The sequence below is a fragment of the Carya illinoinensis genome, chromosome 2 (assembly GCF_018687715.1).
Source record: "Carya illinoinensis cultivar Pawnee chromosome 2, C.illinoinensisPawnee_v1, whole genome shotgun sequence".
Taxonomy (NCBI): Eukaryota; Viridiplantae; Streptophyta; class Magnoliopsida; order Fagales; family Juglandaceae; genus Carya; species Carya illinoinensis.
In genome coordinates, this window is record NC_056753.1 from 24,593,439 (window position 1) to 24,609,872 (window position 16,434).

General features: G+C 34.8%; 2 protein-coding genes across 3 annotated transcripts; one reads left to right on the plus strand and one right to left on the minus strand.

Moving 5' to 3' along the window:
- Positions 1-7,865: 7,865 nt before the first annotated feature.
- On the plus strand, positions 7,866-12,237 carry LOC122300453 (lipase-like). Of its 2 annotated transcripts, none has more exons than XM_043111122.1 (11): positions 7,866-8,135; positions 8,306-8,375; positions 9,029-9,111; positions 9,622-9,687; positions 9,827-9,874; positions 9,992-10,059; positions 10,388-10,460; positions 10,544-10,705; positions 11,287-11,481; positions 11,570-11,658; positions 11,780-12,237. In XM_043111122.1, the coding sequence occupies exons 2-11, from the start codon at positions 8,309-8,311 to the stop codon at positions 11,991-11,993; spliced, it is 1,065 nt and encodes a 354-aa protein (XP_042967056.1). In that variant the 5' UTR covers positions 7,866-8,135; positions 8,306-8,308; the 3' UTR covers positions 11,994-12,237. The 2 variants fall into 2 exon arrangements, with proteins under 2 accessions (XP_042967056.1, XP_042967057.1); XM_043111123.1 differs by having other exon boundaries at positions 7,866-8,115.
- A 1,806-nt stretch (positions 12,238-14,043) lies between these two features.
- On the minus strand, positions 14,044-15,450 carry LOC122294744. The gene is made up of 3 exons (XM_043103680.1): positions 14,756-15,450; positions 14,355-14,446; positions 14,044-14,237 (listed from the first exon to the last, which is right to left on the minus strand). Exons 1-3 carry the CDS (start codon positions 15,078-15,080, stop codon positions 14,211-14,213), a joined length of 444 nt encoding a protein of 147 aa, XP_042959614.1. The 5' UTR covers positions 15,081-15,450; the 3' UTR covers positions 14,044-14,210.
- Between the last annotated feature and the right edge of the window lie 984 nt (positions 15,451-16,434).

The window sequence follows — 16,434 nt, forward strand, 5'->3', positions numbered from 1 at the left end:
ACATTTCAGCACCATTCTTTATTGTTTTATCAATTCAACACCAAACAAATAGGAACTTAGAGAGGAATTGAGATTCTTTTATAGGATCACTAAATCCATTTTATGGGATAATCAATATTAATACCACATATTATGTTCTTTTTTAAGGATAGACAAACATATGCATTTTCATAAAAATCAACATTTTTTTTTTTTATGTTGCCAAGAAATGGAGCACTTTGCTCTTTGTGGTACTCGTTGAGGGCGGGCATCAAGTTCTCCATGAGTTGGTAAGTACTTCTCTTATCTGTGGTCCTCACCCGAGGGTGAGCACTTTTGCCTTTTTATGGTGCTCGCCTAGGAGGCGATAGCTTTTTCTTTCAATGGTGCTCGCTTGGAGCGAACACTTTTTCTTTCAGGAATACTCATCTAGGAGTAAGCACTATGTTCTCCTGATGCTCAACTAAGAGCTAAATCTGTTGCTTTCCATGATGCTCGATTGGGGCGAGCACTTTGCCTTTTAGTGATGCTCGGCAGGCAACGAGCACTTTGATCTCTCCAAAGTTAGCCTCAGGGGGTGAGCACTCTTGTTCTCCACCATGCTCACATGGGTGCGAGCACTTTTGCTCTCTATGGTACTTGCTTTGTGGCCAAGCATTTTGCCTTCCACTATGCTCGCCATGGGGGTGAGCACTTTTGCTCTTTATGTTGCTCACATTTATGCAAGCACTTGTCCATCCAATGATGCTCTTAGGGCCAAGCAACACCATCATTTGTTCTCAAGATGCTCGCATAGGTTGTGAGCACATTGCCTTTCCGTGTGTAAGTTGATTTTAAAAAAAAAAAAAAAAAAAAAAACCGATTGTGCAAAGTGAAAACGAGTTGGACATAGGAAATTAACTCACAATAAACATTTGTGCACCATCTTTTTATTTATATCAATTCAACACCAAAGAAATAGGAACCTAGAGAGGGATTGAGTTTTTTTTTTTTTAAAGGAACACCGAATCTATTTTTATGAGATAATCAATATTATTACCATCTGTTATGCTTTTTTTTTTTTTTCAAGATAGACAAATATATGTATTTTCATAAAAATCAACACTCTTTATGTTGTCAAGAAATGGAGCACTTTGTTCTCTATAGTGCTTGCTAGTACTTTTGTTGGCGAGTACTTTTGTTATCCATGGTCTTACCTACCATCACTTTTTCCTTAAAGTGGTGGTCGCCCAGGAAAGATCACTTTCTTCAATGGTACTCGTCTAAGGATGGTACTTTTTTCTTTGAATGGTGCCGCTTGGGGTGAGCATTTTTGTCTATTCTTTTTAACTCTTGTTCTTTTATTTTCAATCTGTTATTTTTTTAGCACTACACTAGAAAATAGTATAACAAAAGAAATGAAGGGAGCTGGACCATTTCTAACTATCTTTTCTAAAAGGAAAAAGTAACAAACTGCTACTTAAAAAAAAAAAAAGAGAAAAACTAATAAAATTATGGGTTCAAAAAATAAAATAATATATGTTGTTGTAAAGTATTTGCAACTATCTACCAAGACCATTCTACAAAGACTAATCAAACTATATACCAAATTATTTGCAACAATACATCAAGACTAGTCCAAATTTTAACAAGAACCTAAATAGAAGTTACACAATGAGAGTGAAATATAGAGAGACAACAAGCATGCCACAATAGCAATAGAGATGATGTATTGCAAGGTTGCACCAAGGTTAAGATTGGATAAGATAGAGACCATGGTGGAATCCACGCAGCTCGTCGGCCTCGGGTCGATGGTGCCGAGGTCAAGGAAGGAGAAACAAGGGCAGTTGTGAGGTCACTACAGTGTAGAGCATGATCCCAATATTTCAAAGAGAGAGCTTGAAAGAAGATGACTTGACCCTCATCATGTCTTCTTACATGAAAATGAAAACAGAGAAATGGATGCAAACGAGAGCTTGAGGTGGGTGGCATTCTTAAAAGCTCACAGAAAAGCAAGTAAATAAAAAATAAGACCAAGCATAGACATGGTTTTATAATGTTAACTCATTCACTAGTACAAGAGCAATGGTAGCCATCTTTTATCAAAGGGGATTGTTAGGGTCACCAAAAGGTGTTTCCAAGAATTTCTACCGAGAAGTATAAAATACACTTTTTTTTTTGTGCTTTTTTCAAGTACTTTTAAATCACTTTAAACATTTGAAAAAATCACAAACTCATTTAGAAATACTTACTTAATAATTAAGTATATAAAACAAATGGGTAAGTGCATCTTCGGTGGATGCATCATTTCTCTTTCTCAAAACAGGTATGGCATGGAAAGGGCTAAACTTTTTTAGAGCATTGGTTAGTTCAAGAGAGATATGTGCAATTTTTTCACGACAGGGGAGATATAGCAAAGGTTAAGCATTTTCAGAGTATGGGAAACAAGACTGTTGGTTGTGGGTACCCCATGACTTATGATGTGTCCACATAGGTGAGGAGGTTATTAATTAACTTCCCATCACTACCACTTAATTTTAGGGAAGTTAATTAACCTCTCATAAGAAAAATCTTTAAATAAGAGTTATACATACATTAAATTAAGAAGAGTTAAAAAGTGAACGTACAAAAGAAAAGCTCTCATTTCTCCCTACTCTAATAGTCGCTTAGGTGGCTATTAGAGTCTCCTAAAAAATTACACGCTTTAAGATCAAGATATATATTGGTGAGTAAGTAATATTTTTCTCATTAAAAATTGAACAATAAAACAAATTAAGAAAAAGGAAAAGTCAGGGCTGTTAATAAAAGACAAGGTCTATTGGCATCATACTCTAAACAAACAAGTTAGTCTAAGCCCATAAGAAAATATTCCCCAAGTTTCGACCACCAGGAGTAGTTCTTCAAGCCCTACTTCCTTAATAGGGGTGAATAGGAACAAATCATAACTGCCTTTGAATTTTGAAATCAGCTGAAATTGACGGAGAACTGGTTGGTGTCCAACAAGGTACAAATTGATATTGGTCTACAATTCCCGATTTGCATAATATTCAAACCGGTGAAATGACCATTATATATATTTATAGTTGTTTTATAAAATTATATTAATTAAATAATGTCGTTTCATTAAAACAGTTCAAAATAAATTAACTAAAACGATGTGGTTTTGGTCAGGAGTTCAACTCTAACCCTTTCTTCAACTCAGAACCTCTCTCTCTCTCTCTCTCTACAACATTCCATCAATGGTAAAAAATTCTAGGCAGGCAGTCTCACAACTTGTTCCTTGCCCCATTGTAAGCGTCCCACGTCTTTGTCAGCCATCCTTGAAAGTGTTAAGTTCAAACAGATGAACTGAATGCAGCCTGATTGGTGCCGCACTAGTTGATGCTCTACCCTTCGTTTGGTCAATTCAATCAGTTAGAGTTCTTAAATGTCATGTCAATTTAGTTTCGATTTTGGGCCGAAACCGAATCGACTAGTCGGTTTTCTACCCATATTCCTTACAACAAAGAAATGGACAATTGTTCTAAGAGCATTGGCATTGGATTATCCAAATGCCAATGAAATGCAAAATTTAACTCAATTACACATAAAATCATCTGCATCGGATTATCCAACAACAAAATAAATTACTTTGAGTTACAGTAAATCAAACTCGACGGTCATATATGCAAGACTACTGTACAAAAACCAAACCTTATTTTTATTCAATAAAGTACAGCACCGGTTACTTTTTCCCTCGAAAGTCAGTTTCCCAAGGACACAACCGAGCTCCCTCCTTCTCTCCTCTTCCCCATTTTCGTTCCCATTCTCCATTTTGTCTTCACCATTTTCGTTCAACCCAGCGTCCGAAAACTCCAAGAAGGATTTCACAACATCATCATTCAGGTGCGTACATTTCATTTCTCTCTCTGATTTTCTTTGCTTCATTTTCATTTTGGGCATTTGAGATTAAAAATGGTTTATGTCGCATGGTGGCTTGATGTTTCATTATCTAGGTTTTGTTTCTTTTCATCAGATTTGTGATAAAGGTTGCTCCTTTTCTTGATAATACTCTATTTTGTGGGGTGATTCTCTTGGTTTGTTCTATATGCAAGACTACTTTATATTCTCTTTTTTGCTTTCTTCTTTTCTGTTTGCTTTTTTAATTACAAGCTTTTTGGTTTTAGCTTTTATGGTTGTTTTAGTTGAAAACGTTGTTTCAAGTGCTATTTCACCTTTTTTGTGTGATTGACCAATTGTATTTCACCTTCCCTTGGATGCTGCTTCTCTTTGACAATAGAAAACCTGGCGAATAACATTTGCTTTCTCCAAAATTGCAGTGACTTTGACATTTGTAGCAGGTCTTAGTGTATGAGTTGGCTTTGGTGTCATTGTGCGTCTCAAGTTAAACGACTGGGATAGTATAGAAATAGCACAAGTTAGGCAAAGCAAACTCTCTCGATTGTCCATATCTCTTTGAGCTAATAGTTACTGTTAGGATGTGGCAAATTCTGTGCTATTGTTTATTTGTAAAAACCACATCCATAGGTCAGTGTAATTATCCCCTTGTAAAACAAAATACCTTGGGGTTCATGTTCATTAGATTAGAGGGAAAATGAAAGTAAAGTGTAACATTGCTAATTTATTCTGCACACTATCTCTTGCCTTGTTAAATAAGTTTATCATGTAGAGTCAAATTCTCAATGGGGTGTCATCTGTTGATATGTTCAATGGATAGTAAGTTTAAAAACTTGAATCTTGGGTTGTTATTGAGATAAATGCAGCAAGCTCCTGTTGAGCAACAATCATTAATGGGATGAATTTCCCTTCTTGTTTGAGCAAGCTCCTATTATTTTCTTTTGCTGCTGCTGTTATGTTTTCTTTTCCTGCTACTGTTGTTTTTTCTTTTTATGCTATTAAAAGCAAATTCTCTGCAACAATATAAGGATAGATATTGATTATGTATGTTTAAAAGAAAATTTTCCTGCTACTGTTTTTGATTATGTATGGATATTGATAATGATGCTATTAAAAGCAAATTTTCCTACTGCTGTTTTTGCTTTTTCCTGCTGCTATTTGTGATTATATATGGATATTGATAATGATGCTATTAAAAGCAAATTTTCCTACTGCTATTTGTGATTATGCAATTTCTTAATATATGTTTAATAAGTTGATGTTTATATTGATGTTTTATGAGGAACTTTAAATTATTCAAGGATGGAGCCTTCATTTGATGCGGATCCCTTTTTCACCACTCTATTACAAAGTGATGGGCAAGGGGAGGGTAGCACCCTATTCAATAGCATACATGGTAATGTGGTGGTCCAACCATCACAAGTTGAAAGTGAACGAAGGCCACCTACTAAAAAATCTCAACGAGGTGTGTCTTTCACCACATAGGAGGATAATCTTCTTGTTTCAGCTTGGCTAAACATTAGCCTGCTATTCGGGAGACTGACCAAAAATTCATTCAAATGTGGAAAAGAATTTATGAATACTACCATGAGCATAAAAAATCAAACACTCCTGAACGTTCGACTGCATCATTGACCAATCGATGGCAATCAATTCAAAAATGCACAAACAAGTTTTGTGCTGCTATAGCACAAATAGAGTTTTTACATTTGAGTGGTACCACGGAGGTCGATAAGGTATTAATTCTATTTTTCTTTTAGTTTTTTATATGCTTATGCTTATTTTCATACTAACTTTATCACTTTATTCATTTAAGATTGAGAATGCGAAAATATTGTACAAAGAAAATGAGAATTCTTATTTTACCATGGAGCATTGTTGGTGTTTATTGAGACACCAACTAAAATGGCAACAACATCAGTCAACATTGTCAACGAGGAGGAAACCACTTGGAAGACGTCTGGCCAATTCTAGCTTAACTCTAGACGGCGACGATATGTTGGATGACAATGTGGAGGTCATTCATGAGAGACCTCCAAGAAAGAAGGCTGAAAAAGAAAAAGAAAGAAAGAGGAAGTCTAGAGATGAAATAGATGTTGAATTTAACCATACTTTAGCTCGCTTGACTACTGACAGAAATACATTCAACGTGGAGAGAGGAATTTTATAGCAAGGTAGAGCGGGATAGAGATGAACATTTTGCACTAAAGAAGAAGAAATTTGAAGCTAAAATAATGAAATTAGATATTGATGGGATGAAACCAAAGCAGCAAATCTATTTCCAACATCTTCAAGATGAAATTTTCAACGCTTTAATGAAAGAATCTACAATCACATCACCATTCGAGAACCCAACCACATATTTTGGAGGTGTGTAAGTATTTGTCTAGCTTATTTTGACATTGTAATTAACAGTAGTATATGTTTAATGTATACTTTGTCTGATTTTAGTGGTCGTCCAGTCACATGTAATAGAAATACATGTGACTGGACAACAACTTTATTGTTGGACATTGTCTACAATTTTTGTGATGGGTAGTAACATTAGTAATGGGCTGACTTTTGGAGGTATGTGTATTTTTGTGATAGACTGACTTTTGGAATGGGTGTGTATTTATGTGATGGGCTGAAATGTATAACCATCAGTTAGTGATAACTTGTGCTTTTCTCAATGATGTTTTTTTGAGGTGAAAATGTAATGGACAGGTTTTTTTTTTTAATGGTGTTGTGATGTAACTGAATGCATTTGTGATGGGCAGAAGTATTATAATTGAATGTATTTATGGGCTGAAATGTATAATGCCCAATTAGTGATGACTTGTACTTTTATCAATAGTGTTTTTTTGAGGTGAAAATGTAATGGGTAGGTTTTTTTTCAATGGTGTTGTGATGTAACTGAATGTATTTGTGATGGGCAGGAGTATTATGTTTTTTGATTTGTAACTTAATGTATTTGTGGTGGGCATAAATTTTGCTAATTGAATGTATTTATGGGCTGAAATGTATAACACCTAGTTAGTGATGACTTGTACTTTTCTCAATGGTGTTTTTTTGAAGTAAAAATGTAATGTGCAGGTTTTTTTAATGGTATTGTGATGTAACTGAATATATTTGTGATAAGTAGAAATATTGTGTTCAGTATTGTGTTTTTTGATTTGTAACTTAATGTATTTGTGGTGGGCATAAATATTATAACTGAATGTATTTGTGGATAGTTTGGTTTCAATTAATAGAAAAAAATTAAAAAAATATTATTAAATTTATAATATTTTATTATTATTTTGACTAATAGATGGATAATCTAATGTGGGAATAAATTTTGAGCGAAATAGCCAAATGCAAAATCAAGTCATATTATGTAAATTTTACATTTGCATTTACATAATCAAATGCCAATGCTCTAAAAAAAAAAAAAATACAAGTCGGCATTTATAGTGCTACAATTTAAATACCCCACAACTCTTGCAATTTTATATTGTAAACACTTCTTATAATTTAGATGGAAAACACCAATATTACATATGATTTTTATATTATTAAAATGCTTGTGAGAAGTGTATATTCAAGCTGGAGAAAGCTTTTTATATTTATCATCGGTACTCATGTCAATTTTGTAATATATTTTAAATGGCTGTTATTGTAGGTTTGACATTATAAAAATATTATTAAATATGAGTAGAGATAAGATTTAAAAAATAAAATAAAATTACTATTTAAATTTAGAAAGAGATCAAACCAATAATCTCACAATATTAAATCGTATCCATAAGAAATCTTGAATTCTAATTTTTTTGGTACCTGAATAATTATATTTTCCGTTCTTAATTTTTTGATTTAAATAATTTCACAAATGAATTAATTATGAGATCCTATCCGATGGTATGTACCTTTTACGAAGGCCAACCAAAAATGGCAAAATCCGTGCCCCACACGCGTCAAAAAATAAAGATTTATAAATAAATTATATAAAAATAATTTTATAAATTGATGTAATGTTTTTTATAGTTAGAATATTTTTCAGAACGAAAAGAAGAGTCGGGGTAATTTCGGCAAAGGGAAAAAAGAGTCAGGGAAGCGACTTTTCCGTCCTACGGTCTATCTTCTTCTGTTCTGATCTTGTCTCTAATCAGGCATTGCTCTCTGTACGGCCGAAGTCCGAAGCAAAGTACCGAAAGAGCCGTTGTTGCAGCCGCCTCACAGAGCTCTGAGCCTCCGCGGGCACGCTCCGATCGTTTCTGGAGGCCCGAATTTACTGTGCAAGTGGGTCCGAATTCTGTGCGGTATTTATTGTCAATTCGATTTTCAATTCTAAATCTGCTGCTAATCTTTGGATTTTGGTATTGTTTCATGACTAGAAACGAGGAGGAAAAAATATATTTTATAATCTTTTGGGTTTTTTATTGTTTGCAACTTTTAATTGTCTTATCGCTCGCGTTGTTTATGTTGACAGATAATGGGAAAGAGTTGTTGGTTGATGTTGGCAATCTTTACATATCTACTCTCCTTTTCTAGTGGAAGAGGTAACTGGAACTTTCAAATCTCAGTTCTCTCAATTAATTTTGGATTTAGAGTCCATAACGTTATTTATGTTTGATTTTTTTTTTTAATTTAATTCATAAGCTTCCTTAGTTCTGTATTTCGTTTCAACTCTCAAGGATTCCTCGTGTGCATGTTCGATTTTGATTTCCCGCATAAGTCGATTTTTGTTTTGGGAGAAAAATGCCTTCTTCTGGAAGTGTTAATATATTCTAATTTCCTTTCGAGCTCGTGGGGTTTTTTTTCATTACGGGCATTGCAAGCATATTTGCTGCGTGATGGAAGTAGTTGATTATTCTCAGGAAATAGGAAACTTTAGGAAACGATTTTGACAGATTTTGTTTAATTAGAGGAATTCCAATTGGCCTGACCTGGATCCACTCAATACCCGAGGCTTTCACGAGCCATGATGTCTTGTCACTAGAGATATGTTATCTGCATTTGAAATTTGGACAACCGAGATTAGCTTAAAGTCTGCTCAAGCTATCTTAATTAGTTAAGCCAATTGGAGTATTACACATTTAATTGCATGTATGTGTATCGTGCATGTTGAGAGTCACCACTTTACAAGCGAGCTGGTCATGTAAGGTCTATATTCTACAATTCATTCTATTCAGTTTTCCTGGTTTACTTGCAGAACTCAACGTCAAGGTCAAGGGGGATCATAGCTCCATTTACAATCATACCCTTGCTGCAGTATTGGTGGAGTATGCTTCGGCGGTAAGTTCTAGGGGAAATATTTTTAAAATCTGGAGTGATTTGAATAATAGATTACTGTCATAGAAAATTTATAGTCCCACCATTTACGATGTTAACCAGTACAATTTACTCAGTGTAGCTGGTGTGCTGTAACTATGATGTGGAGAAGCTGTAGTTATTTTAGGCAGCTTCTAGTTGAACAGAACTTACCATGAGGGAGACGCTATCTCAAAATAATTGGTGGCATATAAAGTTCAGAGAGATCCTATAAAAAGTTTTGAGCTCAGCTTTGGACTAGTGGATTGTCCCAATTTGCATTCCAGTTAACGTGCTAATAAAATTATTCTAGGTTTTTGAAATTGTACTTGACCTGAGTTCCAAATGGTGTAAGTCAAGTTGCATCTGTTGCTTCAATTAAGTGAATCTCAAGTTGCTTCATATTGCAATAGCCAAGATTTTAGCATGAAATGAGACTGCTAAGAGATTCTGTAGCATGAGATTGGTGACTCAAAGAAGCTTTTGCTCTTGCAGGTGTACATGTCAGATTTGACAGAACTATTTACTTGGACGTGCCCAAGATGTGATGGTTTGACGAAGGTACTGGGACGATATTGTCTGCTTTGTTTGTTTTTTTTTTAATTGCAAGAGTATGCTGAGTTTTGTATTTGCCAGAAGATGGTGTTTTTCGTTTTTCCTACTAAAACTGTTGGGCCGATGTTCTTTTTTATTGAAACAGGGCTTTGAAATCATAGAGTTGGTTGTTGACGTTCAGCACTGCTTACAGGTGCATTCTCATTTCATGATGGCATTTAAATAGTAGCATGTCCTTTCTGGTCTTATCCTGTAATTTAATTGCTGGAGGTTTCTGGCCATTGATATTACTATGCCTAACCTACTTCAGGGCTTTGTTGGGGTGGCAAAGGATCTTAATGCTATTGTGATTGCATTTAGAGGGACTCAGGAACACAGGTGATATTCTAGTGGCGTATTTACTCATAATTTTTGTTTAGTGATGTTTTCAGTCCTGACCGTTGTATGACGAGTAAAAGGGTGTGCACAGAAAAAGGGTGTCTGGCCCAAGCTAGTATGTTAAAGTGATATTGAATGCTTAGATGATGTCCTCTAGTTGATGAAATCTACTGGAAAATTGATTGGTTCATGAAGGGAGTACTATAAATATGGCAAAATACTTCAGCTTTCAATATGAAACTGGGTTTGTCACTTTGTGCAGAGGTCACCTTGGTTTTTTATCTTCCGTTATTTGGTTGCTGTTAACCTTTGAACTGCATTTATACAGCATAATGAATTGGATTGAAGACTTGTATTGGAAACAGCTTGACTTAAAGTACCCTGGCATGGATAATGCAATGGTATGTATTGTGGAGATATGATGCTATATTTATACAAGAGTTGAAGAGTATGAATTCTTAGCCAACTTTTTCATTCTTTCTAGGTGCACCATGGATTTTATTATGCTTACCACAACACAACTATACGCCCTGCAGTTTTAAATGCTGTTAAAAGGGCAAAGAAACTGTATGGAGACATTCCCATCATGGTGACTGGGCACTCAATGGGTGGGGCAATGGCCGCATTTTGTGGACTTGATCTAAAGGTAATTGAAAATAAACTTTTTTGGTAATCTGGGAATTTTTTGTGTGATTCGTTTCCATTGTCTCCAATGCTTTGGGAGGTTCGTTACAAATCCTGTGTTTGAGCTATGTTGTTTTTTAGGATCAATTTTGAGTTGGGGTGTTGGCATCTGCACTCATTGATTGTAGCGTGTGGACATAGAAATTGTGACCTGACACTTCAAACACGTGCATATTTTTCCACTCTGCATGTTATATCATCTAGTCCAAAGACCTACAACTATCAGTAAAGTTCTTTCAGATGGTTGTTGATTAATGCATGTGGAAGTTGTGGTACTCCATCATCTTGTATAATCTATAAAAATAAAATAAAAAATGAAAAATAAAAAATTCTTTCTGTAAAGTCGTTCATTTATTACTTGGTTTTTTACCGCTGCTTGATGAGCTGTTCTTTTCTGCTTAGTGCTGCTACATTTGTCAGATGTTCTGTTAGAAATTAGTTCTAATGTACAGTTTTACCTGGAAGCACATTTGATAAAATTATAGTTGTTTTGAAGTAATATCTTTTTATTTACAGGTCACTTATAAAAATATTTAATTACAGGTCAATCATGAGGCCCAGAATATTCAAGTCATGACATTTGGACAACCTCGTATTGGCAATGCAGCATTTGCGTCCTGCTATAGCAAACTTGTCCCAAATGCAATTCGAGTCATAAACGATCATGATATTGTACCTCATTTACCACCATACTACCACTATTTCCCTCAAAAGACATACCACCATTTCCCAAGAGAGGTATCCATTCGCTAACTGAATTGATGAAATATTTATTGGTTCTCTCTTTTACCCTGCCTCATTTGCTTCCAACCTATCTTAATTCTAGGTGTGGCTTTACAACATTGAATTGGAAAGTTTAATTTACAAAACCGAGAAGGTCTGTGATGGTACCGGAGAAGACCCATCCTGTAGCAGGTTAGCCTTCTTCAATGATATGCCTTTCTTTTGATAGTCTACCCTTTGTATAATTGAATTTGGGAAGTTAAACGGTAACAGTATTGTCAGAAAAGATGCTATCTTTGGCTATTTTGTGCAGGTCGGTCACTGCCACCAGCATCTCGGATCATCTAGTTTATTATGGCATCGAATTAATGTCCAATGCACCAGGAACATGCAGATTTTGGATGGATCCCCAAGTGGCATTGTATAGCAGAATGGATCTCAGTGGAAACTTGGTCTTGTCGAGAGTTCCCGCAACTCCAGTTATCAGATTGAATACAGAGTCAGATGTTGGAGGCAAACTGTCGTGAATTAATTTGGTAAGAGCATGATTGCTCTTACAAATGGCTGAGAGACGACAGATGACATCCTATACTGAGCGTATCCACTTTCTTTATTTAGGGCGCCTACCAAAAGGTTCTTAGACTCAATATTTTTGCAAGGGGGCTGTGGCATGGGCTGGGAAGGAATGTGTATATATATCATTATCTATCGTGTACGTTTTCATTGTGTACTTTCTTTTTTACAAGAAATAAAATTTATTAATTTGCATAATTAGCATAGTTCAAGTACAGATGAAATATACAAGAGAATATACCTACTTATAAGCTAAGAGCCGGAAAGATCAGCGTAAAAATCATGAAAATTAGTCTCATCCAATACAATAGCTGCCCAAAGTAACAAGGTATGGAAAACAAAAAAAATCTCTAATCCCTGCTAGCGAATTTTCGTATCTCTCGCATAAGACATAAAGACACTATTTCCCAAACAACAGCAATATGACGGTTACCCTAAATTCGTCTTCGCGTGCTCAAGTGCATCGCTCATTACAACATTTGTTGGTTTTTATTGCGAAGGTATTTAGTCAGAAAAACTATAGTCGTACTTAAAAATGTTCTTTTTCTATTAAGTCTATTCATGGAAGATTAGTGACTTAAAGTTGGTATCACTAAATATTTTTTCCTACTAATTCATGAACTAGTGGCAAATTGTAACGTTTTCCCACCAATTAGATCGTGGAGAAAGCCGATGAATTTCATGGTAAATGGTTACTCAAATCAGTTTGTGTTGGTGGAAAATATTAGTTTTGCCATGAAATGTATTGGTGGAATTTAATTTTTCATGAACGCATTTAGTGGGAATATATCTTTCCCGACCAAAGATTCTCATCTATAATGGATAAAAATATACTATTTCGGACCTACTGACCCAGTGGGTAAAGAGTATTTTGCATGAAACTATTTCGTGACAATACATACTTTCCACATCATTGCCAATCGTGAGTAAAAGTTATTAGTAGTGAATTTATGACAAAACAAATACGTGCTACTAATGATCTAGCATTTAGCTACTAATAAATTCACTACTAACAACTGTTTTAAGCATTTAAAAGAAATGCACTAGCGATACAGTTAAGGATCGAGGCAAGTTGAGAGGGCAACCTAGCATTTTCCATCCTATAGATTCACCATCGGGCAATACCAAGTCTATTAAAAATCTCATCCCATATCCTTTACCACTTCGTATGGAGAGTAGACTACGCTTTCTCAAATATTTATATTCAGAATTTTCCCGTGAGATAACCTTGTACGCCTTGAGGGGCCATGACTTTGCTTCTCTAAATGCACTTCCAGGAAAAACCATTAGAGGATTGCATGGGTCGACATAACCTTGTACAATGATCTGACCGAAAAGATTTTATTCCAAGGATGAATCCAAAGTAATGTATCCTCCCCAGTCCTACTGCTCTCCATATTCAATGCATGCAACATGCTATAAAAATCTGAGATAATCCCCCACCTCCCAATCCTATATGACTATAATGAACCTTATATTCCAGTGTAAAGAGTCATTGGAGTTGTCCAAACTTTCCCGAATAGAGATGAGAAATTTATTACTGATTTTAATAAAAGAAATGAAAACAAATATTTATATAGGAAACAAGTGGAAGTGTCTACATTAATAATCTTTAAACTTCTAAATTACATAAATTTATTTTCATGACTTCTCAAATATTACCTTTAAACTAAATCACCAAATTTATGGATATATAATACTAGTAATGATAATGAGTGATGCTACGTACAGTTGTGGAGTGTGCAAGTGTCATATAGTCATTTTGAAAAAGAGTGTGGTTCACTATTAAAAAATTAATTTCTTTTAATGTAGGTCTTGTATTTATTTATTTTTTTAAAGTAATTGTACGCCGTTTACGTACTTACGACTGTAACTATCATTTCTCAATAATAATACTAAAGGAAAATTATAAAAGAATAGAGCTGATTAAGTAAATGATGGGTGGCTCAATAAAAACAAAAGAATATGCTTCGACAATTATAGAGAGGAAAGAAGACAGAGGTATATGGTAAAGAAGTAGAAGCCTGATCTAAAACATTTAAACTTACAAATTACATAAATTTATTGATAAACAAATGAATTAAGCACATGAAAATTAAACTTCACATGATCATGATATCTTGTTAATCTTCCTTCACTTTGTGATCTCATATATCCTTCTTGGTAGGTAGTCATGTATCAGCCGTATGTTCCTGTTCCTGCATAACCAAACCCTAATTCGTCAAGTCCTACTTATAAATCTCATTTAACAATTGAGGGTAGTCATAACATATGGTTTCATTAAGGTGAGAATGATATGATGAGTAATAATATACCTCCTTATTATCAGCGTTTTGATTCTTTTCTACGACCGTCGTTTCTGATTCTGCTTCCTTGATCACCTTCTCTCCCACCAGCTTTACGGCCTCTATATATTATAAGGAAGTTAGCTGAATGGAATAACATCATATTGTGAAACAAAATGAAAAAAGAAGAAAAAAAAAATGATCTCAATTCACAAATAGTATTTCTAATTTTTGTTCAAAGTTTGGCACTAGAACTTGAATCTACGATATTGGGATTATGACATGCAATATTGTAAATTAAAGAAAAACTCGATAAGTATTGAAATGGATAAATCTAAGTCTTCAAAATAAAAGTAAAGAGTTTAGGGATGTTGTTGTAACAAGTTTAGATGATGTCAAATCCTAAGGGCAATAATGTCGAGGTTACAAACCATTTTCCTTCTGATCTGCTTCCTTCCCGGCAGCTTTCCCGTTATCTATTATTTTTACATCACCTCCTTCCTTCGCTGCCGTGTTTTCATCTATCTTCTTGACATCCGCCGCAACTGCTGCCTCGCCCAAGTCCTTGTTGTCTTCGTTTTTGGCCTCAAGTACTTGTTGTTGCAGCGATGAGTTTGTGGTGTTATCTGTGGTGTTTGCTTCGGGGATGGTTTCTATGTCTTTGCTCTTCTTGGAACCAGGATCAGGCTCGGATGACCTGTGGCTGAGGATGGTGTTTCCTGCGGCAACTTCTGGTTTTGATTCCCCACAGCCCATTTTTTGTTAAAATTGGAAAAGAATTAATAAAGAGATCGCTCAGATGATGAAGATCAAGCAAAAGGGGGTGTGTGTGTGTGTATCTGATATTTCTCTCGATCCCTTGATTAGTTGGTGGATATATAGAATATTGGAACGTACGAATTAGACAGAGAGTTTGAATTGGTGTAATAATTTGTTACAGTTTTGTGATGTTTGAATGGCTTGCATGGTTGTAATTTGATGTCAATGCTTTGGTAAGAGCCGATTTTTATGTTGATATTGGGAGGGTTTCATTCATGCAAGCATCTGCATTACCAACTGTATCAAGGAAAATAAATTTTCTGTTTGGTTCCCGTCAAACATTCTAGATGTTTGAAAACACAATATGCTTTAATTTTTCTCCCTGCCCTCTAAAAATGGAATTGGCTGTTTGTCTTAAATTGGAATTTCATTTCTTTTTATAGAACCATTATAAGTATCATAAGCTGGTCCACAACAGACAGCCTGGCCTAGCTAGCTGTTGAAATCAGAGTACCCAATTTGGATTAATTACTTTTTTCTAGAAAAATAATGGAAAAAGAAAAAGAATTCTTTTACCCTTTTTCAAACTCAGCTGAAAGTATCAACATATGAAGTGGCATGATTGCGTTTGTCGATTATAAAATGAATTATAAATAGTTGTAAAAGAGTTATAAGTGGATCAGTACATAGCAATAAAAGGAAATTTGGTATTAGGGAGTCATAAAGAAAGATAAAGAAGTGCTCAATTTTCATGTGGATACTAGGATTAAGCGATCCTATGACCGGTCACGGGAAGTCAAATTATAAATAAAAATTAGAAAAACTTTATATAAAAAATCAAGTCGAAGTTTTGGGATCGACAATGACATTAAGAAGTCTTTACACTACACATAATTTACATGATATAATTTAATTTGTAATATAAATTTAAAAAATATAAATCTTATAAATCAAATTATTGTCTGAACCAATCAAATATAAATACGAAAATGTAACATGTTATTCTGTTGTGCCTTGAAGTGTCGTCTACAAGGATACTTTGCATTGGACGACAGCCAACCATGGCCGAATAAGATTTGAATTTAGGGTTGGTGGCAGAAAAGCCACCTATTACCATTGGCCAAGTGATGTAATTTGGTTTTTAAGATAGTGGTCGAGTTATGTATAGAATACCTCACTTTTCTTCTCTATCCTTTTACCTCACTCTGTTCATTTCACTGATGTTGATACTGCTTACTTAAAGCATGCTATAGGATAGTTGAGAAGCTTTTTGTTGGCTACTAAGCACTGATCTTTTCTTCCAAGCAGAAACTCTCCTCTGTAAAATGTAGGATGCCCATTGGAAAGAACA

Excerpts from the sequence above, each read along its gene's own strand:
- LOC122300453 (XM_043111122.1), top strand. The coding sequence starts at position 8,309 with ATGGGAAAGAGTTGTTGGTTGATGTTGGCAATCTTTACATATCTACTC. Across the intron at positions 9,112-9,621 it reads TGGTGGAGTATGCTTCGGCG|GTGTACATGTCAGATTTGAC; the intron begins GTAAGTTCTAGG and ends TTGCTCTTGCAG. Across the intron at positions 9,688-9,826 it reads GATGTGATGGTTTGACGAAG|GGCTTTGAAATCATAGAGTT; the intron begins GTACTGGGACGA and ends TTATTGAAACAG.
- LOC122294744 (XM_043103680.1), bottom strand. The coding sequence starts at position 15,080 with ATGGGCTGTGGGGAATCAAAACCAGAAGTTGCCGCAGGAAACACCATC. Across the intron at positions 14,447-14,755 it reads AGCAGATCAGAAGGAAAATG|AGGCCGTAAAGCTGGTGGGA; the intron begins GTTTGTAACCTC and ends TATAATATATAG. Across the intron at positions 14,238-14,354 it reads AAAACGCTGATAATAAGGAG|GAACAGGAACATACGGCTGA; the intron begins GTATATTATTAC and ends TTGGTTATGCAG.